Source organism: Panthera uncia (genome assembly GCF_023721935.1).
Source record: "Panthera uncia isolate 11264 chromosome A1 unlocalized genomic scaffold, Puncia_PCG_1.0 HiC_scaffold_16, whole genome shotgun sequence".
Taxonomy (NCBI): Eukaryota; Metazoa; Chordata; class Mammalia; order Carnivora; family Felidae; genus Panthera; species Panthera uncia.
The window spans coordinates 9,975,035-10,001,883 of record NW_026057576.1 but is presented as its reverse complement, the minus strand read 5'-3'; the positions used below and the strand labels follow the sequence as shown (position 1 = coordinate 10,001,883).

Here is a 26,849-nt window from a genome sequence, read left to right as displayed (position 1 = left end):
CCTCCCTCCCTCTCTAACTTTTTTTTTCCCTTTCCCCTCCGCCATGGTCTTCTGGTAAGTTTCTCAGGATCCACATAAGAGTGAAAACATACGGTATCTGTCTTTCTCTGTATGACTTATTTCACTTAGCATCACACTCTCCAGTTCCATCCACGTTACTGCAAATGGCCAGATTTCATTCTTCTCATTGCCAAGTAGTATTCTATTGTGTATATAAACCACAATTTCTTTATCCATTCGTCAGTTGATGGACATTTAGGCTCTTTCCATAATTTGGCTATTGTTGAGAGTGCTGCTATAAACATTGGGGTACAAGTGCCCCTAAGCATCAGCACTCCTGTATCCCTTGGGTCAATTCCTAGCAGTGTTATTATTGGGTCATAGGGTAGATCTATTTTTAATTTTTTGAGGAACCTCCACACTGTTTTCCAGAGTGGCTGCACCAATTTGCATTCCCACCAACAGTGCAAGAGGGTTCCCGTTTCTCCACATCCTCTCCAGCATCTATAGTCTCCTGATTTGTTCATTTTGGCCACTCTGACTGGCGTGAGGTGATATCTGAGTGTGGTTTTGATTTGTATTCCCCTGATGAGGAGTGACATTGAGCATCTTTTCATGTGCCTGTTGGCCATCTGGATGTCTTCTTTGGAAAAGTGTCTATTCACGTCTTCTGCCCATTTCTTCACTGGATTATTTGTTTTTTTGGGTGTGGATTTTGGTGAGGTCTTTATAGATTTTGGATACTAGCCCTTTGTCCGATATGTCATCTGCAAATATCTTTTCCCATTCCGTTGGTTGCCTTTTAGTTTTGTTGATTGTTTCCTTTGCAGTGGGGAGGGTTTTTATCTTCATGAGGTCCCAATAGTTCATTTTTGCTTTTAATTCCCTTGCCTTTGGAGATGTGTCAAGTAAGAAATTGCTGCAGCTGAGGTCAGAGAGGTTTTTGCCTGCTTTCTCCTCTAGAGTTTTGATGGTTTCCTGTCTCACATTCAGGTCCTTCATCCATTTTGAGTTTATTTTTGTGAATGGTGTAAGAAAGTGGTCTAGTTTTATTCTTCTGCCTGTTGCTGTCCAGTTCTCCCAGCACCATTTATTACAAAGACTGTCTTTTTTCCATTGGATATTCTTTCCTGCTTTGTCAAAGATTAGTTGGCCATACTTTTGTGGGTCCGGTTCTGGAGTCTCTATTCTATTCCATTGGTCTATGTGTCTGTTTTTTGTGCCAATACCATTCTGTCTTGATGATTACAGCTTTGTAGTAGAGGCTACAGTCTGGGATTGTGATGCCTCCTGCTTTGGTCTTCTTCTTCAACATTACTTTGGCTATTTGGGGTCTTTTGTGGTTCCATACAAATTTTAGGATTGCTTGTTCTAGCTTCGAGAAGAATGCTGCTGCAATTTTGATTGGGATTGCATTGAATGTGTAGATTGCTTTGGGTTTTATTGACATTTTAACAATATTTATTCTTCCAATCCATGAGCATGGAATGTTTTTCCATTTCTTTGTATCTTCTTCAGTTTCCTTCATAAGCTTCCTATAGTTCTCAGCATACAGATCTTGTACATCTTTGGTTAGGTTTATTCCTAAGTATTTCATGATTCTTGGTGCAATTGTGAATGGGATCAGTTTCTTTATTTGTCTTTCTTTCTGTTGCTTCATTCTTAGTGTATAAGAATGCACCTGATTTCTGTACATCAATTTTGTATCCTGTGACTTTGCTGAATTCATGTATCAGTTCTAGCAGACTTTTGGTGGAGTCTATCGGGTTTTCCATGTATCATATCAGGTCATCTGCAAAAAGTGAAAGCTTGACTTCATCTTTGCCAATTTGGATACCTTTGATTTCCTTTTGTTGTCTGATTGCTGATGCTGGCACTTCCAACACTATGTTAAACAACAGCGGTGAGAGTGGACACCCCTGTAGTATTCCTGACCTCAGGGGGAAAGCTTTCAGTTTTTCCCCATTGAGGATGATATTAGCTGTGGGCTTTTCATAAATGGCTTTTATGATGTTTAAGTACATTCCTTCTATCCCGACTTTCTCGAGGGTTTTTCTTAAGAAAGATGCTGAATTTTGTCAAATGCTTTTTCTGCATCGATTGACAGGATCATATGGTCCTTATCTTTTCTTTTATTAGTGTGATGTATCACATTGATCGATTTACGAATATTGAACCAGCCCTGCAGCCCAGGAATGAATCCCACTTGATCATGGTGAATAATTCTTTTTACATGCTGTTGAATTCGATTTGCTAGTATCTTGTTGAGAATTTTTGCATCCATATTCATCAGGGATATTGGCCTGTAGTTCTCTTTCTTTGCTGGGTCTCTGTCTGGTTTGGGAATCAAAGTAATGCTGGCTTCATAGGATGAGTCTGGAAGTTTTCCTTCCCTTTCTATTTTTTGCAACAGCTTGAGAAGGATAGGTATTATCTCTGCTTTAAATGTCTGGTAGAATTCCCCAGGGAAGCCATCTGGTCCTGGACTCTTATTTGTTGGGAGATTTTTGATAACCGATTCAATTTCTTCACTGGGTATGGGTCTGTTCAAATTTTCTATTTCTTCCTGTTTGAGTTTTGGAAATGTGTGGGTGCTTAGGAATGTGTCCATTTCTTCCAGGTTGTCCAGTGTGTTGACATATAGTTTTTCATAGTATTCCCTAATAATTGCTTGTATTTATGAGGGATTCGTTGTAATAATTCCATTTTCATTCATGATTTTATCTGTTTGGGTCATCTCCTTTTTCTTTTTGAGAAGCCTGGCTAGAGGTTTATCAATTTTGTTTATTCTTTCAAAAAACCAACTCTTGGTTTCACTGATCTGCTCTACAGTTTTTTTAGATTCTATATTGTTTATTTCTGCTCTGATCTTTATTATTTCTCTTCTTCTGCTGGGTTTGGGATGTCTTTGCTGTTCTACTTCTGTTTCCTTTAGGTGTGCTGTTAGATTTTGTATTCGAGATTTTTCTTGTTTTTTGAGATAGGCTTGGATTGCAATGTATTTAATCATGAAGGGGTGTTAGATTTTGTCAAATATTTTTCGGTGTCTAATCAGAGGATCATGTGGCTTTTATTCATTATTCTATTCATATGGTATGTAAAAATAATTGATTTTGGATGGTAAACTAAGCTTTCATTCCTGTGGTAAATCCCACTGGGCCATGGCATATAATCCCATTTATATATTGCTGGATTCAGTTTGCTAATATTTTGTTAAGGATTTTTCTATCTATGCTCCAGAGTAATATTGGCTTGCCGTTTCTTTTTGTGATATACCATTTTAATCCCCTTGTTTATTTTTGGAGTGATCTTCTAAGTGCTTGCTCGAAGGATAACAATATGCATCTTTGACATACTAGGTTAATATTGGCCTCATAAAATGAATCAGAAAGTATTCTCACTCCTTTAATTCCATCAATGTATGTAGGTTCAAATACTTTCTCTGTTTCTTTTTAAGCCAGTTTGGCTAATGAGTGTGATTCTAGAAATTTCTCCCCTTTCACTCAAATTGTCTAACTTGTTGGCACAATTTTGGTAGGGTTTGTAATGATGTCCCCTCTTTAATTCCTTTTGGTAATCTCTGTCTTCTTTTTCTCTTGGGCAACCTAGCTAAAGGTTTACCAAATCAGCTGATCTTTCCAATATAACTAATTTTTTCTGCTGTTTTTCTGTTGCTTTTGCTCTAACCTTTAATATCTCTCCCCCCAAAACCAAGTCCACCCCCTCTGACAGCAAAGCTGCTGTTTTTTTCCAGCTAGGCCCATACTGGTCAAACCGTTCTTGCTCTCTCCAACCAAGGTGGGGTGCATGGGGAGGTGGAGGCTGAGGGGTCTTCAGGCAGAAAGGCCTCAGAAGGCCTCATATTCCGTTGGTCTTACTGAAGCCATCACAATTTTTCAGGAATGAATGCTTCCCACTGCTTTTGTTTGTTTGATTTCCAGAGTCCTGAAATGAGTATTTTGACAATTTTGCGCAGAGGTTTCACTGGCTGGCCACTGCATGCTGCCATACCCATTGGTGGCATATAATTTTAGAAGAACAAAAAACCATATGCTCTAGACCCTTTGTTTTTAATAAAAGGATATACTACATATTCCTTGAAGCCCCCTTCTAAGCCTATGATTTCACAATAAACTGACTAAAAAGAGAAGGAGAGTGGCCCAGGCTACTTTGTCTCTGAGACTATTTTCCTAAAGCCCACTCTATCTCTAACTCATCAGGAATCTTAGATTTTTATCTCTGTGCCTCATATGTGTTTCTCAGTATGAACCAATGCACTGTTTCGATCAGTATTCAAGCATTATAAACGTGAAATAATTTCCAAATCATAGCAAACTCTCTAAAAGAGGCTTAAGAATTAGAAGATATAGTGGTATCTGTTGGGGAGGATAGGCTTTAAGCATATTTTACACTTTTGGAAAGATTTACCATTTATTATGTGGCTTAGAGAAATCAAGAGTCCTAAAGTCTGGGAAATGACAATTTTTTTTTTATTTTTAATTATCTTCAAAGGATTTTTTGCTTAAGGATTATTTTCCTTCTTTCTTTTCTCTTTATCATTTTCTTTACTAGCATATTCCTCCCTTGGTGCTATAAAAACCCAAGACTGTCCTATTAACGGTGACAAATTATTCCCCTTAAACCAACAGTTTTAATTACCCTTCCTTTTCTAGAAGTGAAACACTATGACACGGGGTGAGAGAAAGAGCAAGAGAAAATAATTTGCTTCTCTAAGTCACCCCATAACACAATACGTAGGCTTAAAATGGGTAAGGGCTCTCAAGGTTTTAAAAGATTGGAGAAGTACTGACTGGTACCAAGAAAGAGATTTCTCATACATTTCTTATTACGAAAGGTCTATTTCTATTCTCCATTGCGGTCCTCAAGGATGCCAAAATGGATTCTGCCTTTCTTGATAATGCAAACATTTTCTTTGCCTTGTTCAAGTTATTTCCTATGGTGCTATTTCTGTCATGTTCAATTTTCTATATTAGTATGATAGCATTTGCTACTGGTTACTAAATATGACAACATTTGTATTATTACATCATCAGAACATTCGCTGACCTGATTCCTGAAACAAACAAAAAACAAAAAACAAAAAAAACTACCAAACATAATGCAGATTCCCTTCTCCCAACCCAAACTGCAGTATGGTGAAGCCACTATAGCACCAACTATCCTTGGCAAACATCGTCGCAGACAACAAAAATATATACCCCCAGTATATATGCTTATTGAGATACTATCCTGAAGTGTAACAGAGTTTAGCCACTCAGCTTAATAGCAATGAAAGGAGAAAGCCCAATAAAAAAGCAGCCAGTGGACAGCGTAAAACCTGAGGACAGGACAGATTTACATTCACTTCGTGGCATACACACAGCAGAAATATTAGGTCGTCCATGCGTATTTCTAGATAGCATTTAATAATTTTAAATGCCACCAATGTTTTAACTCAAAAACAGAGGGGGAAAAAAGAGTAGCTTTTCCCTCGTTCTATATTCAAGGACACTGGTCAAACACCATTCTGTTTTCCAGAGCTTTCTGTTTTCCATTTTCCTGCCATAGATGGAACAGCATCAGCCCTCTGGACAGAGAGATCCGGAGCCCATCCACAGTTCTTAAGACTGTCTCCAAAAGAATATAGGAAGGGAATGAAGTAGGATCCTTAAGTGAGAAGAAAATCCCCCTCTCTCCCTCTGAGGTAGAAATAAAAATGTTGTTCTCACCTGATGGAAGAGAGGGCTGTGTGTCACAGGGATTCCCAACCCACTAAAGCACATTCCCAGGACCATATCATCGGGGGCATCATTGCTGTAGCAGCGACACTTACTGGCGAGAAGTCTCCTGATTGCTTCTCTGCTGAAGACCATTCTAGTGGGAAGCCAGAGCAGACAGAGAAAGGGGTTAGAGCAGCTCCTGGAGACCGTTAATCTAAATAAAGAAATATAGTTGAGAGGCCACACTCTTAAAAAGACGCAGACCTCAGCAGTGTTTTATATCTAATAGTTGTTCTGGGGGAAATGTTTGGTGCTTTCTACAAAAGGAAATTTTACTTTGAAGAGGTGTTTACCTATCTAATAGGCAACTGTATGTCTTCATAGATTTCTTGAAAACGAACACTATACAATGGTTTTTTCTTAATATGCCATTGGAAATTAGAGTAGTTCTTTAGTTGGAACACTCTGAGTGAGATCAGTAACAAAATCCACCAACATTCCCAGCAAGTAGATGGGCCCAAGCACCTTACTCGTACAGGTGCTGACTGACAATAATATCAAATCTACCTGGAACAACCATGCATTGTCCAAGTGATTCCAAGTCTGCAGAAGCGTCCTTAAGGTGATTTTGAGAAAGAGAAAGAACAAAGAGAGAGAGAGAGAGAGAGAGAGATTTGCCCCAAATAGTGCCAGGATGCTACTTGACCCGGTACGTTGGGTGCTTTCCAGTGGAACTCATGCCCAGTCCTGCCTTTCTGTGCCCTCCTCAGATGTTGCGTAAGGCTAGAAACTGTAAAACAACATTTTCCAGTTTCCCTTGCCATCTAAGACCCGGCTCCAACCTGATAATGAGGGGCACAATCCTAAGGGGGTGTGGGGGAGCCGGGGGCATCTGCTTCTGGCTCCGGCCAGCCCTGTGACAGACGCAGGTGTTGGTGGGCAGCTACAGGCTCCAGCAGAGCAGGCCCAGGGCAGCAGAGTGGTGATTGTGGTCCCACAGCAACAGCGGGGGGCCAGGCCCGGGACTGGCTCAGATGTAGTGTTGTGACCCAACAGCAGGGCCGGCCACAGCACCCCACAAGAACAGGCTCCAGAAGACAGCCTTTGCTTTGTTCCTTTAGCCTTTGGGGCAGTAGCAGCTTTCTGTAGTTACCAAGCTCTAGGTAAGGCCACCTGCTCTGTTTTCTCCCTCCAGCCCTTTCCAGCACATCTGTAACAAGTTCCTGCAATAAATCCTCCTCTTTTTAAAACATAGATTGGTCCCCAAATATAGGACCACCTGGTCCTACAGTAGTAATGAATCTTCTCATATTATGAATAATCCAACAGCTGATAGGGCTGAAGGGGCTAATATGGTTCACAAATTCATTCCCAAGAGGCAATGACTTCCTTGAAGGCAAAACTGTCTCAAACTTATCCATATATTCCCAGAGCCCAAACACAGGGCGTCGCACACAGTTAAGCATTCAGCAAAATCGGACGTATCAAACAAGCGGGAACGAAGCTGCCTTTACAAAGACCTTTTTCCCAGGGAGGAGGGAGCTCTGTGGACCAGTCTAGTAGGAAGGAAAACAGGACAAAGACCTTGAAAACAATCCCTGATGCGAAACTCAGCTGGGCTCAGTCCAATGTAGCTTAACACCAGTGACCATGTGCTGGCAATGCAACGGCACACAGGACATTCTCTCTGCCCCGGCGAAGAGGCCAGAAGGCACGATGAGACAAGACCAGACAAGAGGAAAAAGCAGCTCTTTAATGAAGACGATACAAGGAAATCGGACTACACAACTAGAAGAAACAGTTCTGGGGGCGCCTGCGGGGCTCAGTCGGTTAAATGTCCAACTAGGGCTCAGGTCACGATCTCATGGTTTGTGAGTTTGAGCCCCGCGTCAGGCTCTGTGCTGACAGCTCAGAGCCTGGAACCTGTGTCTGTCTCTCTCTCTCTCTCTCTGCCTCTCCTCTGCTCATGTTCTGTCTCTCCCTCTCAAAAATGATTAAACATTTAAAAAGAAGAAGAAACGCAGTTCTGGGGCTCGGTCAGGTAAGCGTCAGACTCTTGATTTCAGCTCGGGTCATGATCTCACAAGTTTGTGAGTCGGAGCCCCACATGGGGCTCTGTGCTGACAGTGCAGAGCCTGCTTGGGATTCTCTCTAGTTCCCTCCCTTTCTGCCCCTCCCCTGCTCTCTTTCTCTCAAAATAAATAAACTTAAGAAACAAAAAGAAGACGACACACAGTTCTTGTGAACTGTACCAAAAGGAAAACTGTACATATAAAAACTCACCAGAAGTCCTCTTTCTCTCAGAGTCCAGTGCCCCCCAGTGACTGGGGTAGCATCTACATGCTGAGTCAATCTCCCGCTCACCTACCTGACCCCAGGAAAAGGGTCTATGTGAGGGAACATGCATCAGCTATAAACAAACACTTCCTTAAAACATCTATCTGATGCTATGTCAAAGGGAATTTCCTAAGTAAACTGCACTTGACTTTGAACAATGCAGTGTTTGGGGGCCAGTCCCATGTCCAGGTTAAACTCTGATGATAACTTTTGACTCCCCCCAAAAGTTACCTACTAATAGCCTAGTATTGACCAGAACCCTTACTGATAACATGAACAATAAACACAGTGTATATGTGTTATACATTGTTTTCTTACAACAAAGTAAGCTATGGAAAAGAAAATGTCATTAAGAAAATCATAATGGGGTGCCTGGGTGGCTCAGTCGGTTGAGCCTCTGACTTCGGCTCGGGTCACGATCTCACAGTTCGTGAGTTCGAGCCCCACGTCGGGCTCTGTGCTGACAGCTCAGAGCCTGGAGCCTGCTTCAGATTCTGTGTCTCCCTCTCTCTCTGTGCCCCTCCCCTGCTCGTGCTCGGTCTCTCTCTGTCTCAAAAATAAATAAAACATTAAAAAAAATAAAAATAAAAAAAAAGAAAATCATAAGGAAGAGAAAATACATTTATAGCACTGTACTGTATTTATCGGGAAAAAAAATCACATACAAGTGAACATGCCCAATTAAAACCCATGTTGTTTAAAAGCCAATTGTACTTGTATCCCAATCCTAGCTATAATCGTGTGTATCTTAAACCCAATTTAAGTCAAAACACTTTATTTTTTTCTTTTGCCAGCATCTAGTAGAACGAGAAAGAAAAGGAAAACCCACTCTTTTCTCCTGGCCTACTCTCTGAAAAATCTGTATTAGTATTTTTTTTTCTATTTTACCCTACTCACACAGAACAGTCTTACATTAATTAGTCATATAAACTAAGTACACATGAGTCCTTAATTACACTTGTTTATTAGCATGTTGATGGGTTATTTCAAAAAGAAGTTGCCCCCCAAAATGGAAAACTACCAAACATATCATGGTATATCTGCTCTATCCTCCAACTTTTAAATATTAAAAAGATGTGATTTCTTTTCATATAGAGCATACTAACTTTAAGCATAAGGAAAACTGAAATGGGAGGCAAGGGCTTGCAGAAGGCCGTGCGCGCAAATCAAGAGCACATACAGAAGATAAAAGTGCATCAGAAACGTGCCCGCCCCTCCTGTTCTTCTAGCAGACGGACGGGTCAGGGCTATCTCTGGGTAACACTGGCCCTCATCCCCTTTCCAGTATGGCTGCCAAAGAGAATGGTGACATCCTGATCACAGCTTCCTACCCAAACAGAGGTAAGTATTTCAAAAAAGAAAATGGTTGCTTATTGAATAAACTGTCTCCAGATACCTGAATGTTCAAGGAGTAAGCAACAAAGTGAAAACCAGACACTTGGATTCAAAGAGTGCAAAGGTCTCATTTTGCAAATACACAATACCTCCACACCAATCACTGGAGTCCACACTCCTGATTCAGCTCTGCTTTGTGGGGCTTAACAGAGACAGTTGAAGGCAAGGGTTTTCACAGACTTGCTGACTGTAAACCAATGAGAAAACAAGAAACGCTTTTCATACTACAACCATTTATATGTGTTGTGTGTGCACAAAACGAAAAACAAAATTTCACAAGACAATACCTGCCCTTACTACGTGTGATAGACTATGATATTTCAATTTTATTCTATTCCATTTTATATTACACTGTTTTTAAATGACGACTATGATCCATTCATTGGTGTTTCAAGCCCTTAACTGATCCTGACTTGCTATTTAAGAAAAATCATGTTGGTTCTTAAGCTCGATCATCAGAAAGTCTACTGAGAAATCATTTAACATTCTGTCTGCAGCTTTTTTCAAAGGTTGATACGAGACAGTCTTGTGATGAATGCTTCTGTATCTTTGTAAAAGTACCATTAGAAACAGAGTATTATACCAGTCGTTAGTTATATAAAGATCAAGGCTCAGTGTTCATGCATTTGTTTACTCATTTATTCACTGTACCTTGTAAAAAATGAGTCCCTCTGCTAGGAAGTAAAGATATAATGAGAAATGAGACACAGGTGCTGCCTTCAAACAATTCATCATTTAGGTGGAAAACAGAAAGGTAAATAGGCAATTAAATGATAATGGGTTGCATAATATGCTATGAAAGTACATTTGAAAGGCATCAAACCCAGATTTGAGAGGCCAGACTAGGCCAAAGGCTTCCAGGAATAAATTATAGCTATATCATGTCCAAAGAAATGAGAAGGATGAGCCGGGGGACAAAGACAGAAAGCTGGGGAGGGGAAACAGTGCTGTGTGGAGACCAGCAGACGCCAGTCTGGGGGAAGAGGAAAGAAAAAAGGCCTCTGAGGACTTGAAATAAGTCCAGGAATTCTTTAAGATGACAGTGCAGGTGAAGGAGCCTAGAACAGCAAAACAGCATCTGCCAAGATCATGAGAGGCCAGGTAAGTCTTGACCAGGAATTTCGACTTTATCCTAAAGGTCACCGGAGGTTATAAAGGAGCGCAAAGACTTTCATTCTCATGGTAATGAAAAAAAAAACTCCAAATAAAATTAAAATCACAGTAACCTATGGCACTGTTGCAGAGGTGGGGGTATGAAGCGCAGATGAACTCATTTCTAGAGAGAGGAATCCTTCCCAGACAGGTGGCAAGCTGGGGGGCAGGAGGCGGGGAGAAAAGACCAGCTAGAGACATTAGCCCCAAGTCAGTGGCCTCAGCAGCACCCACGGAGGCTGTGGACCCGGAAAACTGAAGGTGATTAAAACGAGGCCTAATCCCAGACCAGCCTGACTCCTGTCGGCATCTGAACGACCGTCTCCTAGTCTTAGATGCCAAAGGTAGGGAAGGGCTCACGCTCTTGGGGAAGAATAAAAGCCAGAGAAGCATGTGAAGGCCTCTGAGCAGGAGGGCACCAGGATCAGATGTGGTTGTAGAAAGGTCTCTGTGGCTACAGGGTGGTCAACAGCAAGGAGTGGAGGAGATGGGGAGCCATGGCAGCAGCACGCACGTGGGAGATGGTGTGACCTAGATCAGAACTGGGGAGGTGGAGACAAGTGATATTTAGGACACAGAAATGACACGACTCGGTGACCGGGTCAGCTGCAAAGTCCTGGGGAACGAGGAAGAGAAAGGGCAAAGCAGACTCAGAGGTCTCTGGGGCAGGAACTCATTCATGCCACGTCTTCCCTGAGGGAACACCACTGGGAAAACACTAAAGCAGGGGCCAGGGTCAGAGGCAAGGTCAGGATGGCAGTGCTGGGTCTCATGTCCTGGGAATCACGCCAGTGGACAGGGCCTCCAGTGGGTGGATGTAGCAATCGGGAGGTCTGGGGAGAGTTGCAGGCTGGGGATAGAACTTCGGGTGTTTTCAGCACAGCCACGGGGGTGGATAAAATCACCAAGGAGAATACAGAGTGAGAAGAGGACACCAGAAAAGATGCCCGGAGAACACAGCCACTGAAGGAACAGGAAGAAGGAACTGAGAAGGAATGATCAGAAAGGCAGGAATACACAACGACAGGACACTGTTCCAGAAAGCAAGAGAAAGGAGCATTTCAAGGAGTAAGCGGTCACCTTTGTCAAAGTCGGCTAAGAGGTCAAACAAGAGGAAGATCGGGAGTCCACCCCTGGATTTGGCTACGTGGATGCTGCCAGAAACCTCGGCAAGACAGCTGAGGTGGGAAGCCAAGCGTGGCAGTCACACGGAAGTAGGAGCTGGAGAGCAGAGATCATGAGTCCTGGGTTCTTACGATGACTTGAAGGGGAAAAGAGGGAGGGTGCGGTGGCAGGAAGGAGTTTTAAGATGGCAAAACTGGAGGTGGTAGGAAGTCCACAGTAAGAAGGTAGACGCTGAACACGTTAAGAGTTAACAGTGCCGTCCTGGTGGTTACAGTGCCCGCCATGGGCCTGGGAAGGGGAGCGGTGACACCCATGCAGTGTAGATGCCAGTCTGGCACTGCCCTGTGAGCTCCTGTAGGGAAGGAACTGTGGCTTCCGTTTGCATCCCCAGTGCCTATGCCCACCAGGCTTGTGGAGTGAAAGAGCAACCAGCTGGAGCAACGAAAGGCCACACTGGCTAGGTGAGGTCAAGTGCCATTTCAGGCTTCAAGGGCCAGTCTCAGAGATAACAGTGAAATCCAACAGGCAAAGAAGGAAACCAAACAGTGTTCTTGGCCATCACTTCCGTGTTAAAAGTATGTTAGCCCACATGTGCCACAAAATATAGAAACCCATATGCAAATAATAAGACCCCGTTCAAAGGCAGAAAGTTCTGACTCAAGGGATACCATACCCTGATCCTTCACTGGCTTCACCACCTCACCCAGAAAACTAAATGCATTACTATAAAGCTTCAAATAGCTTGAGCCTTTTTTTTTTTTTTTTTTTTAATTAAGAAGTCAACAGTCGTTGGCCTTTACCCTTTGGCGTCTTTTCCAAGGCCTACCTGGACCCCCATCTCCTGTTGCTAATGACCTCAGGTGGAAGCATGCCACTGCCCAACGAAGATCAGTACTCCTGCCCAGGCCCAGTAGATAGTCTTTATCACAAGGCGGGTTGAGCAGTGGCTGGGGCCATTTTTTCCAGCTTGAATCCATTCAACATAATACCATTTCCTCCAGTATTGCACAGTCCTAATACCCAAGCTGCCGCCCCTTATGCTCATGACTCTCAGAGCTTTATAAACCAGTGCCAAGAATGTTGCCAAGCACATAGTGGACATTCAACAAATACCTGTTGAATGAATTTAAATCACTGTATTTCACGAGTTCAGATTCTCCCGAAATCGATCAATAGCAAAAACTGTGGAAATAATAGACTAACTGCTCAAGTGACGTAGCCATATAAATCAAATCAGAATCGTCCCCTGTAAGAGATCTGGCATAGGCAGATGCTTCATTTAAAAACACTGACTTTGGGGGCGCCTGGGTGGCTCAGTCAGTTGAGCATCCGACTCTTGGTTTCAGCTCAGGTCATGACGTCACAGTTTGTGAATTCGAGCCCCACATCAGTGCCTTGGGATTTCTCTCTCCCTGTCCCTGTCCCTCCCCGGCTTGCTCTCTCTCATTCTCTCTCTCAAAAAATAAATAAACATGAAAAACGTTAACTTTTCACTGTCATTTAAAATCTATAAATCCGACACAAATATCACTTAACTGCTTAAGTGATATTCTATACTACTCTTTTCCTAAATGTGATTTATTAGCAATAGATCATTTAAAAGTCTAGTGACTTGTTTTCTGGAATAAAATCTGTATCCAAATTTCTTTCTCATTAAAACAAGCAAAGCTAATTGTCTACCTAGAGGCAATCATTCCTCTGGGGAAATTTCTACCAAGTCCCTCAACATCCATTTATATTTCTCCAAGGGGTAAAATATTCTTTGTGGTGAACCGTTCTCGTATTTAGAAAATTTCATGTTTACTTTCCTATTACAGTCACAGCTACCATTTACAGAGCACTTATGTATCAGGATTGGTCCCGCTGCCACATGCCCAGCCCTGGATCACAGAAACAGAAGTGAGTGCTGAGAGTATTTGCAGAAAGCTCTGTTCATAGTTACCCTCCTCCTCCCGTGACGTAGCTGTAGCCTCCAGTGCCCAGGCCGTAGCCGTAACGCTCTCCCAGAAACAGCGGTTCGCTGGAGTCGTAACAGCTAAGCAAGTGCTGGAGCCTGGAGATGCTAAGATTCCAAAGAGAACATAAGCAATAATTACTTAAATGGGTTTCCAAGGTAAAAAGTTGACGATTCTCACATCCCACCGGTCACGTTATATACTACTGTACGGAAATCGCTTAGAGATGAAATTCAAGTGATTTACGGAAGAAATTCACTTAAAAAGAAGAAGAAGAAAATGGACACTGTAGATCCCTGGAAACAGAAGAGAAACTAAAAAACAAGGGGCTTACTCCCCGGTTTTAATAAGCCCCTGCCAGAACATGGCTGCCTCCACTGGGTGGGTAGGGTGGCAGGTTAACGAAGTTGAGGTGGCCAGTGTACTGTTTAGCTCACGTCTACCAGTCCTGTTTCCCAGTGAGCGTGAACTCTCACATCTCTTCAGATGTACTTGGCATAGGAGCGCTGACAACACTGACTCCATCTTGGCCCTCCATCTTGTCCTCGCCTCTGGCGCACTGAATGTGCCACTTTAGATAATAGCAGAGAGCCTCTGCCCAGGTGGTGCCACTTTAGATAGCTACCCTGTGAGGGCACCCCCATGCCCCTAGCTCCATAAAACCTGGAGAGTGGCAGAGAATAGCTGCATATTACCGTCCTGGCTGATAGACTGACCATCAGTAAGTTTCCCTGAATAAAACCGTAAACAGCTTGGAGTGGCTTGCTTCCTTTTTCAGCATTAAAGTGCCTTCTCAGTCTGGAGGATCCATTACTGACCCTCCTCCAGCTTCTAATACTTGGCGTAGCGGACAGGAGACTGAAAATGAAACAAGCCAGGGAGGGGTAAAGGGGGCGATGCCAGGAGAAGCCCACAGTCCACGCAGGGAAAGCCTGTGGTCCCTTGGGGGAAATCCCAAGCTTGCTAGCCAGGAGATTCGGCCAGGTCTCGTGAGCGTTTCAGACCGGCGTGTGAGTACAGAAACGCCCTAACCGACACGAGTCTGAAATGGTGGTGAAGCAAAAGGGCCAAGAAGGGGTGGCAGCTTGGGTCTTAGGACTGTGGAGGAGATGGTATTATGCTGAATGGATTTGAGATGAAAACGTGGCCTCAGCCACTGCTGAACCTGCCTGGTGATGAAAGATTATATACGGCAGGCGTGGTCAAGAACTGCAGGCACTTTGCTAAGCTGACTGATTGGATAAATGCTAGCATTAAGAAAACCTGGCCTAACAAGGAGGCTGTTCCCTCCCTTCTGTTGCAGCAGACCTCTGTGGAAGAACTAGGGACGAAGTGTGCTATTTACACGCATTTTGGTGGCCCAAATGAAGAATGACTTTCCTCTTGTATGAATGACCATATCTCAGCCCCAGGAGCATGGTATGGGATTTTAGAGGTTGTTCTTGCCCCTGTGGCTAAATGGCCCATTGCTACGGTAGCTACTATGGTGGCAGACTTAAGTGAAATTCAGAGAATCCCTTATGAGGGAAATAGATTTAAAAAGAGGGAAAAACGATCCCACTGATGAGAAAATGGCAGAAAGGGGGCCTATCAAGATTTGTAAACAATGGTAGCAATACCGAATATTATCTGGGACCCCGAGAGAAAATATAGACAGCCCAAGTTGGTCTTGCTGAGCCTCCAGAAGGCATCGCCTGATGGAAAGCAGTTTACTTCCTTGAAGGCAGGCTAAAAAAGCTGGGTGTGTTGCCCAGTGCCCCTCTGCTAATGGAAAAATTTCGGGGTGGACACAGACTATTCCTAGAAACTAAGGGTTAGGCCAGCGTTTCCCTCTAGTGCATGCAAGAGTGGACAACTGGAGGTCCCATTATTAACTATTTATTTGTCTTTCACTAACCATCAGACTGTGCTAGCTCTAATATTCACTGGCTATATGCACATTTATCTATGGAAATGCCTCAAAATTTGGAGGGGGGGGAGAAATAAAGGCAAAAATGGTAGTAAAATAACTAGGCCTCGGGGGTATTAATGCCAGGTGTTAGTGGTGAATTGGATGTAAGTGCACATCCAGAAGGGCTTGGCTGGGGCTTGTGGTAACAATAAAATGGCAAATCAATTACGGTTATTTGCATAAGTTCAATAACAATATGTTCTTATAACAGGACACCATTGGAAACCTTGATTACCAAGGCTTTGACTGGAATGTCACATTTGAAAGAGACACGTATAGACTCAAATATGGCCAAACAGCCGTAAGGAACTAAGGTTGACTTTATAGAGCCAAGGAAATTCCTTGGGGAAAAAATGGCCTGCTACCTTGCTTACAGGTTCCGGAGAGCCCTACCGTGCAAGTCAGGAAGGTCACTTGGGGACCTCAAGAAGACAGGAATTAATTCAAATTAAAGGTATTGCAGGTGGGTCTGATGGCAAGTATTTGACTTGGCTTCTGGCCTCCAAAGGCTGTAAAAGGCTCAAACTGAAATTCCCTATGAGAAGTTCCAGAAAAGCAGACTTAAAAGAACCCAAATGGCCCATCACCATTCTTGTTGCACGCATGTAAATATTTAGGCCAAGTTTGTTAAAAGTGGACTTGTTTCACAAACAACTTAGTCTTAATTTGACTACCTTTGATAGAAATGAGGGTGATTTTAGAAAAAAATATTTCAGTAACACACTTTTATGGGTGTTAGATTCTATTTCTGGTTGAATGTTTATTGTTTACCTATAAAACCAGGGGCTAGATCCCGAATTCCTCTGGCTTCTGTGCATATGTGACTCACTACCTGACTGCTTGCACTCTACAAACCTGACTTTGAAATCACATTGGCAGGACCACCTCCTGAAAAGAGACCACTGTTTGAATGGACCTAACTGACCTTGTTATAAAATGTAGAATGAGATGCTAAGACTATATACAAGACTTCCAAAACAGTGGTTACAAAGGATGGGAGCTCAGCTGAGCTCTAGGGAATATCTGCAGTGGGATGCAATGGCAACTTAATTCGTGAAATCCTGCTCTACACCCTTTTCCAGCAGGAAGCAGCTAGAGGGGTCGTTACCCCTACCCCTCAAGAATGAGGAATGGTTCAGGGCGCCTGGGTGGCCCAGTGGGTTAAGCATCTGACTCTTGACTTTGGCTCAGGCCACGATCTCACGGTTCATGGGATGGAGCCCTGAGTCAGGCTCTGCGCTGACAGCATAGAGCCTGCTTAGGAGTCTTTCTGTCTCTTTCTGCCCGCCCCCGCCCCTTGCATGTGCACTCTCTCTCTCTCTTAAATACACATTAAAAAAAAAAAAAAAAAGAATGAGGAATGGTGAAAAACCAGGGGTGGTACTGGTTCAACACGAGTTGCTATTTATACTGCTGCTGTGGCAGGGGGGGTACAAGTCCCTTCCTGACATCTGGCTCTAAGGCCATTGTGAAAGAATGGCGGGCAAAGATGCAACGGGCTAAAAAGATGCCAGAGGTGGAATGTGGGAGTGCTAACAACATTGACTCCATCTGTGGGACGCCATCTTGCACAGGTGGCACCACTTTGGATAACTGGCAGCTATCGGGTGCACAGATGGTGCCACTTAAGATAACTACCCATGACCTCCCCACCATGCCCCTCACTCCATAAGAGCTGGGGGAAGGTCCAGATAAAGGCTGGGAATAGGGGCGGAGATTAAGAGCATATTACCGCCTGAATCTTCTGTCCGTTGGCCCACCCGACTGCCTGTCGGTAGGTTACCCTGAAGAAAACACTGCGAACGGTATAGAACAGCTTTGCTTCATGTTTCGGTATTAATGTACCTTCCTGGTTTGGAGGATACATTATAAACCTCCGCCCCTTTCTAACACTTAGTACTTTTGAAATTTTAATGGCCCCCAAACAGAATTTTCGAGATACAAATGAGGTCCATGTCAGGCGAGTGGCTGGCAGGTGGGCAAATGGATTTTCTTAGACGTTCCAGGAAACCCTTCAATTATGGTGCACAACCACACATCTGTTTCCCCCGAGTAAGGCCACATAAGTTGTCTTTTTACGTCTACTTATGTATACCTTCTGGCACCTGTATTTCTTTGTCCTATGTCTACAAGATAGCTTTAAAAGGGCAGTGAGAATATTCAGGAGCTGGTCAGAGAAATGCCTGTAGCTATAGCTGCCATGAGGGTGAAGAAAAAGATTTCATAGGAAAATAAAATCTAGAAGTAACCTTTCAAAGGTGAGACAAAGGCTAATATTAAGAAGGGCTAGTTTTCCCATGTTTTAAGAACTCGTACCGCTTACAAACGCCTTCTAAAGTCCTTCCACTATTTGTTCTAAACTAGAGCTTTCTGGGTCACACACCACCAAATCCTAGGTTCTCTCGTGATATTAATCAGTGTTCCCCCCAAAAAAGATGTTCCATGGTCAGTTTTGGATTAAAATTTTTTTTTTAATTTTTTTTTTCAAGGTTTTTTATTTTTGGGACAGAGAGAGACAGAGCATGAACGGGGGAGGGGCAGAGAGAGAGGGAGACACAGAATTGGAAACAGGCTCCAGGCTCCGAGCCATCAGCCCCAGAGCCTGACGCAGGGCTCGAACTCACGGACCGCGAGATCGTGACCTGGCTGAAGTCGGACGCTTAACCGACTGCGCCACCCAGGCGCCCCTGGATTAAAATTTTTTAATTAGCTAAGTAAATTCCAATGTTTCTCAAGCCTGATGAGCATGGTGTATCTCCAAGAGGGAGATAGGATATCGAGGACTTCTCTACGTTATTGATCATAAATTCTTACAAAGAAGTATTAACATCTAGAACACTAGTGTTCTAGGATTTCACTTTTCTTCTTTTGGGGGACAGGTGGGGTCTTAAACCCAAGTGGAGATGCACAAAGTGGAAAGAAGGACATCGCTTCAATCCACACTCGTGCATCTTACACAAATACCCCAGCCAATAAACCTAAAGCTGAAAGCGAAGAAAACCAATTTAATGTATGAAAAAATTGCCTTAAAATGTGGTGTTAAGAGTTGACCAGTTTGCTGATCATGTTTATGTGTGTCTGCAGGTCAAGGCCTCTGACGATACTGACAGTTTCTGAGTGGCCAGAAAACGTTATCCTTAAAACTATCCTGTTTTGGGCACACAAGGTAAACATTCTGGGCACCCAGTTTGGAATCCATCCTTAGGAAATCAGCTAATAACTGCGGAGAAAGGTAAGTAAATATGCAGATACCTAGTAAGACGCCATTTGGTTATAGAGCATTTATTCTTATAGCTCTCTAAGGAAACTGTGGCCTTTGGCTGGTAAAAGTTTGTGTTTAAAAAAAACAAAACACCAACAAAAAAACAAACAAAACTTGAAAGACCTCTAGGGCAAATTTATATCTACTTCTTGACCTAAGAAGAAACATATTTCTCTTTCTCCTGCATATTATAAAAATACCAATTCAGTCCACAACTTGTAATTTCTTTGGTTAAAATACCTGGGATTTAACATCTCATCTGGGTTTCTTATTACCTCAACCCTTTCCCTACTCACAATATCATTTTAAAGCTGAGGAGTCATAAACGGAGTCTGACAACCCTCATATACTTTATTTTGCTAAAAACTGTAAATGTGGATAAAACAGACAGATATCTAATTCTATCCAAATGGATTGGCTATTAATCCAGGAAAGGAACTTTATTCACAATCTGTTACCATTTCAGGCAATTCTGAGGCAGAAATGAAGAAAAATAGTACAGCAACACTTTAGATTACGTGCTATCAAATTTATATGAACACAGTGCTGCATATATAGACTTTAACAGCATAATACTGATGCTGCATATACTGGACACACAATACTACCAAAGTTTCAGGTGTACAACTTAGTGATTTGACAAGTTTATACATTGTTATGCTCACCCCAAGTACAGCTACCATCTGTCCCATTACATTGCTGTTACATTTACTGTATTCCTCATGCTCTGTTTTTCATTCCCATGACTGACTCATTCCATAACTGGAGGTCTGTATCTCCCCTACCCTTCACACATTTTGCCCAGCGCCCCACTCTGGCAACCATCAGTTCTCTGTATTTATAGTTCTGATTCTACTTATCTTTTTGCATTATACTTATTAGTGGAATCAGAAGTCAGCCTGAGAAAGACGAATACCTTATTTCACTTCATACCCTCTAGGGTCCACCCATGTTGTCCAAATTGCAAGATAGATCTTTTTTATGGCTGAGTAATATTCCACTATAGATATATACACCACATGTTTATCCATTTACCTATCGATGGACACTTGGGTTGCTTCCATGTCTGGGCTTTTGTAAATAATACTGTAATAAACATAGGGGTGCATATATCTTTTCAAATTAGTGTTTTCCTTTTCCCCGCATAAATACCCAATAATAGAATTATCAGATCATATGGTATTACTATTTTTAACTTTGTGAGGAACCTCCATACTGTTTTCCACAGTGGCTGCACCAGTTTGCATTTGCACCAGCAGGGCAAAAGGGTTCCTTTTTCTCTACATCTTTGTCAACACTTGTTTCTTGTTTGATTTTAGCCATTCTGACAGTTGTGCAATGATATCTCATTGTGGTTTTTATTTGAAGTGCCTTCAAAATTATTGATATTGAGCATCTTTTCATGTGTCTGTTGGCCACCTGTAGGTCGTCTTTGGAGAAATATCTATTCAGGTCCTCTGCCCATTTTTTATTTTTTTTTAAATGTTTTAATGTTTTTATTTATATTTGAGAGAGAGAGAGAGAGAGAGAGAGAGTAAAGGAGGGACAGAGAGAGCTGGAGACAGAATCTGAAGCAGGCTCCAGGCTCCGAGCTGTCAGCACAGAGCCCAACACAGGGCTAGGACACACAAGCTGTGAGATCATGACCTGAGCTGAAGTCAGATGCTTAACCGACTGAGCCACCCAGGCACTCCTCCTCTGCCCATTTTTTAACTGGATTTTTTTTTTTTTTTTTTTTGGTGTTGAGTTGTAGGAGTTCTTTATATATTTTGGATATTAACCCCTTATTCGATATCATTTCCAAATATCTTCTCCTCCCATTAAGTAGGTTGTCTTTTGTCACCTCTTTGGTTAAGTTTATTTGTAGGTGTTTTATTTTTTTTGGTACAATTGTAAACGCTATGTTCTTAATTTCTGTGACTTTGTTAGTGTATAGAAACACTACCGATTTCTGGGCATAAATTTTGAATCTTGCAACTTTAGTGAATTCATTTATTACCTCTAGTAGTTTTTTGGTGGAATCTTTAAGATTTTCAAGTATAGCATCATGTCACATCTACAAATAGTGACAGTTAAACTTCTTTACCAGTATGAATGCCTCTTATTTCTTGTTAGACTACCACGGCTAGGACTTCTAGTACCATGTTGAATATAGTGGTGAGAGAAGACCTCATTTTTTTTTGAGTAGACTCCACGCCCAGTGTGGAACCCAATGCAGAGTTTGAACTCATGACCTGAGATCAAGAGTCAAATGCTTAGCTGCCTGAGCCACCCAGACACCCCATCTTTTTTCCAATCATAGGGGAAAAGTTCTGTTTTTCATCACTGAGGATGATCTTGGCTATCGGTTTTTCACATACGGACTTTATTATGTTTGGTTTAGTGGGAACACACCACTTTTGTTGAGAGTTTTTATCCTAAATGGATGTTGAATCTTGTCGAGTGCTTTTCACACATCTGTTGAGATGATCATATGATTTTTATGCTTCATTTTGTTAGCTGCTATCCGATTTTTTGGAATCCAGATAATATTCCACTCTAACCTATTATGGCTTTTATTTTTTAACATTTTATTTGGAAAAACTTCAAGATTACAGAAGAATTCCAAGGGTAGTACAGTGGAAAGAACTCTTTTATATATCCTTTACCTAAATTAGCCAGTGGTTAGCTCTACCCCATTTGCTTTATCGTTCTCTCTCAATCTTTGTAGACAGATATTCATCTGTGTATATATACATGTAGGCATGTGTGTATACATGTGCATTGTGTGTACGTGTGTGTGTATATATAGATACATGTTCTCTTTTCTAAAGTATTTGGGAGTAAACCTCATACATTATGTCCCTTTCCCCCTAAGAACATGAAATACATCATTGTGTATTTCCTTAAAATGGGAAAAATTAAGAGTTCAAAAACTTTAACATTCATTCAGTAAATTTCTTAAAAAGTTAAAACATATAGCTACTATATGTCCCAGGCATTCCACTCATAGGTATTTAGCCAAGATAAATAAACAGGTATCTATACAAAGATATGTACACAAAGGTTCACAGCTGCCTTAATTAGAATTCCAAACCTGAAAACAAATGCTTTCATCTAAGCTACCACCCATATTCCAAGGTTATCACTTGACCCGATGTTCACTGTGGCACATTTTCCCTCCAGTACAGGATGAACCCCAGGATCCCTTATTGCATTTATCATATCCCTTTATTCCCCCTTCATCTATAATAGTTATTCAGCTTCTCTTTGTCTTTCATGACACTGGTATTTTTAATAAATGCACCTCCCCTATTTTTAACAGAATGATCCTCATATTGGGTTTGTCTGGTGTTCCCTCATGACAAAGTCTAGCATATATGTTCCCAGTCACAGTATTATGTATGTCTGACACTGTGTCTGGCCCTTCTGTTCTTCACTGGTGATATTCCAGTCAAGTTGTTATCTCACTTCTCCACCGGACAGTTACTTTTTCCATTGCTATTTTTTTAACCCCAGTATAATTAATGTACAGTGTCCTATTAGTTTTAGGCATATGATATAGTGATGGAACAATCCTATACATTACTCAGTGCTTATCATCTGTTTCATCCATTCCCCTTCCCAATCCCACCAGTTTAGTTCTACCCAAACCACCAGTTTATATTCTAGATTTAAGAGTCTGGGGGTTTTGTCTATTTTTCTTTGTTCATTCTGTTTCTTAAATTCCACACAGGAGTGAAAGTATATGGTATTTGTCATTCTCTGATTTATTTCACTTAGCATTTTACCCTTTAGATCCATGCATGTTATTGCACATGGCAAGATTGCATTCTTTTTTATGGTTAATATTCCTGTGTGTGTGTGTGTGTGTGTGTACACACTACCTCTTTATCCATTAATTTATCAGTGGACACAATGGATACTGAGGTTGCTTTCATATTTGGGCTCTTGTAAATACTTTCAAGAAACACAGGAGTGCACATATGTATTTGAAATAATGTTTTCATATTCTTTGGGTAAAAAACCCAGTAGTGGAACTACTCGATCATATAGCAATTCTATTTTTAATTTTTTAAGGAACCTCCACAGTGTTATCCACAAAAGCTGCACCAGTTTGCACTCCCACCAACAGTGTATGATTGTTCCTTTTTTTCTAAATCATCACCAATACTTGTTGCTTCTTGTATGTTGGATTCTAGCCATTCTGACACATATAAGGTAATAACTCACTGTGGTTTTGATTTGCATGTCTCTGATTAGTGACATTGAACACCTTTTCAACGTGTCTGCTGGCCATCTGTCTTCTTTGGAGAAATGTCTGTTCATGTCTTCTGCCCAGTTTTTAACTGGATTACTTGTGGTTTTGGTTTTAAGTTGTAAAACTTCTCTATATGTTTTGGATACTACGCCTTTTTAGATACGTCATTTGCACATACCTTCCCCCATTCAGTAGGTTGTCTTTTCATTTTGTTGATTGTTCCTTTGCTAGGCAGAAGCTTTTAATTTTGATATAAAGTCGCCAATAGTTTATGTTTGCTTTCGTCTCCCTTGCCTCAGGAGACCTATCTAGAAAAATGTTGCAATAGCCAATGTCATAAAAGTTACTACCTATGCTCTCTTCTAGGATTTTTATGGTTTCAGGTCTTTCATTTAGGCCTTTAATTTAGAGTTTATTTTTGTGTATGGCGTAAGACAGTGGTTCAGCTTCATTATTTTTGCATTATTTCATTATTAGCATTATTTTAACTGTCCAGTTTTCCTAGCATCGTTTTTTGAAGAGACTTTTTCCCATTGCATATTCTTGCCTTTGTTGTAGATTAATGGACCATATAATTGTGGGTTTCTTTCTGGGCTCTCTCATCTATTGATCTTTGTGTCTATTTTTGTGCCAGTACCTTACAGGTTTTAATTGTTATGGCTTTGCAGTATATCTTAATCTGGGATTGTGATAGCTCTAGTTTCCTCTTAGGATTGCTTTGGCTATTAGGGGTATTTTGTGGTTCCATACAAATTTTAGGATTATTTGTTCTAGTTCTGTGAAAACTGCTGTTGGTATTTTGATAGGGATTGCACTGGATCTATAAATTGCTTTGAGTAGTATGGACCTTTAAATAATATTTGTTCCCCCAATCCCTGAGCATGTAATATCTTTCTATTTGTTTGTGTCCTCAATTTCTTTCATCAGTGGTTTATGGTTTTCAGAGTTCAGGTCTTTCACCTCTTTGGTTAAGTTCATTCCAAGGTGTTTGTTTTTTTGTTGTTGTTTTTGGTGCAATTATAAATGGCATTAATTTCTACTTCATCAATGTCTAGAAATGCAACTGATTTCTGTACATTGATTTTTGTAACCTGTGACCTCACTGAATTCATTTATCAGTTCTAGTAGTTTTTTCTTGGGAGTCTTAGGGTTTTCTATATAGGGTATTATGTCCTCTACATATAGTGGAAGTTCTACTTCTTCCTCACCAATATGAATGCCTTTTATTTCTTGTCTGATTTCTGTGGTTAGAACTTCCAGTACTATGTTAAATAAAAGTGGCAAGAGTAGACATCCTTGTCTTATTTCTGATCCTATAGGAAAAGCTGTTTTGCATCATTGAGTATGATGTTGTGGATTTTTCATATATGGCCTTTATTATGCTGAGATATGGTCCCTCTAAACCTATGTTGTTGAGGGTTTTTATCGTGAGTGGATGTTGTACTTTGTCAAATGGTTTTTCTGCATCTATTGAAATGATCATATGGTTTTTATCCTTTCCCTTAATGTGATATATCCTACCAATTTGCAAATACAAACCACTCTTGCATCCTGGGAATAAATCCCACTTGATCGTGGTGAATGATTTTAATGTATTGTTGGATTCAGTCTGCTAATATTTTATTGACAATTTTTGCATCTATGTTCATCAGGATATTGGCTTGTAGTCTTTTTTCTAGCATGTTTATCTGTTTTGGTATCAGGGTAATGCTGGCCTCATAGAATGAATTTGGAAGCTTTTCTTCCTCTTCTATTTTTTGGAATAGTTTGAGAAGAATAGGTGTTAACTTTTCTTTAAATGTTTGGTAGAATTCAACATTTGGGTCTGGACTTTTGTTTGTTGGGATTCAATTTCCTTGCCGGTAATCACTTTGTTCAAATTTTCGATTTCTTTCCAATTCAGTTCTGGGAGGTTGTATGTTTCTAGGAATTTATTTCTTCTAGGTTGTTCAGCATGGCATATGGTTTTTCATAATAGTCTCTTATAATACTTTGTATTTCTATAGTCTGTTATTTCTCTTTCATTTTTGATTTTGAGTCTGATTTTTTGTTTGTTTCCATGTGTCTGGCTAAAGGTTTATCAATTTTATTCTTTTCAAAGAACCATCTCCTGGGTTTCATTGATAATCTGCTCTATGTTTTTAGTTTCTATTTTGTTAATTTCTGATCTAATTTTTATTATTTCCTTCTACCAATTTGGGGTTTAATTTTGCTTTTTCTTGCCCCTTTAGCTATAAGGTTAGATTGTTTGAGATTCTTCTTCTTGAGTTAGGCCAATATAGCTATAAATTTCCCTCTTAGAACAGCTTTTGTATGCATCCCAAAGATTTTGGACCACCATTTTTTTTTTTAAATGTTTGTTTATTTTTGAGAGAGAGAGAGAGAGCACGAGTGGGGGAGGGACAGAGAAAAAGAGAGAGAGACAGAATCCGAAGCAGGCTCCAGGCTCTGAGCTGTCAGCACAGAGCCTGACACAGGGCTTGAACTCATGGACTGAGATCATGACCTGAGCCAAAGTCGGATGCTTAACCAACCAAGCCACCCAGGTACCCCAACCATTTTCGTTTTCAATGGTCTCCATGTATATTTTTACTTTTTTTGTTGTTGTTAACCTGTTTATTGTTTAGTAGCATGTTATTTGACCTCCATGTATTTGTGTTCTTTCCAGATTTTGTTTTCTTGTGGTTGACTTCTAGTTTCATAGTGTTATGGTTGGAAAAGATGAATAGGATTAGAATCTTTGTGAACTTGTTGAGGCTTATTTTCTGGCCTAACATGTGAGCTATCCTGGAGAATGTTCCATCTGCACTTGGAGAATGCATATTCCACTGGTTTAGGATAGTATGTTGTAAATATATCAGTTCCATCTGGTCCATGTGTCATTCAAAGCCACTGATTACTTACTGACTTTCTGTTGGGATGGTCTACCCACCGATGTAAGTGGGGTGTTTAAGTCCTTATTATCATTGTATTGCTATCAATTACTTCCTTTGTTACTAGGTGTTTTATATATATATTTGAGTGCTCCCATGTTAGATGCATAACTATTGACAACTATCACATCTTCTTGTTGGATTGTTCCCTTTATGATCATGTAGTATCCTTCTTGGTCTCTTGTTACAGTCCTTGTTTCAAAGTCTTTTTTTCTGACATAAATATTGCTACCATGGCTTTCTTTTCACTTCCATTTTCATGATAAATGCTTTTCCAGCCCTTCCCTATGAATCTGCATGTATCTTTAGGTCTGAAATGAGTCTCCTGTAGGCAGCAGATCAGTGGGTGTGTTTTTTTATCCATTCTGTCACCCTGTGTCTTTTGATTGGAGCATTTAGTCCATTTACATTCAAAGTAATTATTGATATATACTTCCTGCCATTTTGTTTTATAGTTGTTTTTGTAGTTCTTCTCTGTTCCTTTCTTGTACTCTTCTATCATTTTGCTAGCTTTCTTTAGTGATACACCTGGATTCCTTTTATTTTTTGCATATCCATTACTAATTTATTTGATTAGGTTTATGTATAACATTTTATGCATATAACAGTCTATATTGAGGGTCACTTAAGTTTGAACACATTCTAGAAGCACTAAATCTTTACTCCCCCCCTCCCCAATTTCAGGCCTATAGTATAATACTTAATATCCATTTTTGTTGTTGTTGTTAATCTCTTGACTTTTTCTTTTTTTAATATACACTTAATTTTACTACTTTTGT

General features: G+C 40.9%; 1 protein-coding gene across 3 annotated transcripts in view; it reads right to left on the bottom strand.

Moving 5' to 3' along the window:
• B3GLCT (beta 3-glucosyltransferase) overlaps nt 1–26,849 on the bottom strand; it is a 117,406-nt gene that overhangs the window by 6,644 nt on the left and 83,913 nt on the right. The window contains exons 13-14 of one of the 3 annotated variants that reach the window (XM_049646763.1): nt 13,672–13,791; nt 5,730–5,874 (exon numbers count right to left, since the gene is read on the bottom strand). In XM_049646763.1, coding sequence (XP_049502720.1) covers nt 5,730–5,874; nt 13,672–13,791 — 265 coding nt within the window. The remainder of the gene's footprint in view (nt 1–5,729; nt 5,875–13,671; nt 13,792–26,849) is intronic. The other 2 variants (XM_049646765.1, XM_049646764.1) reach the window with 2 other exon arrangements.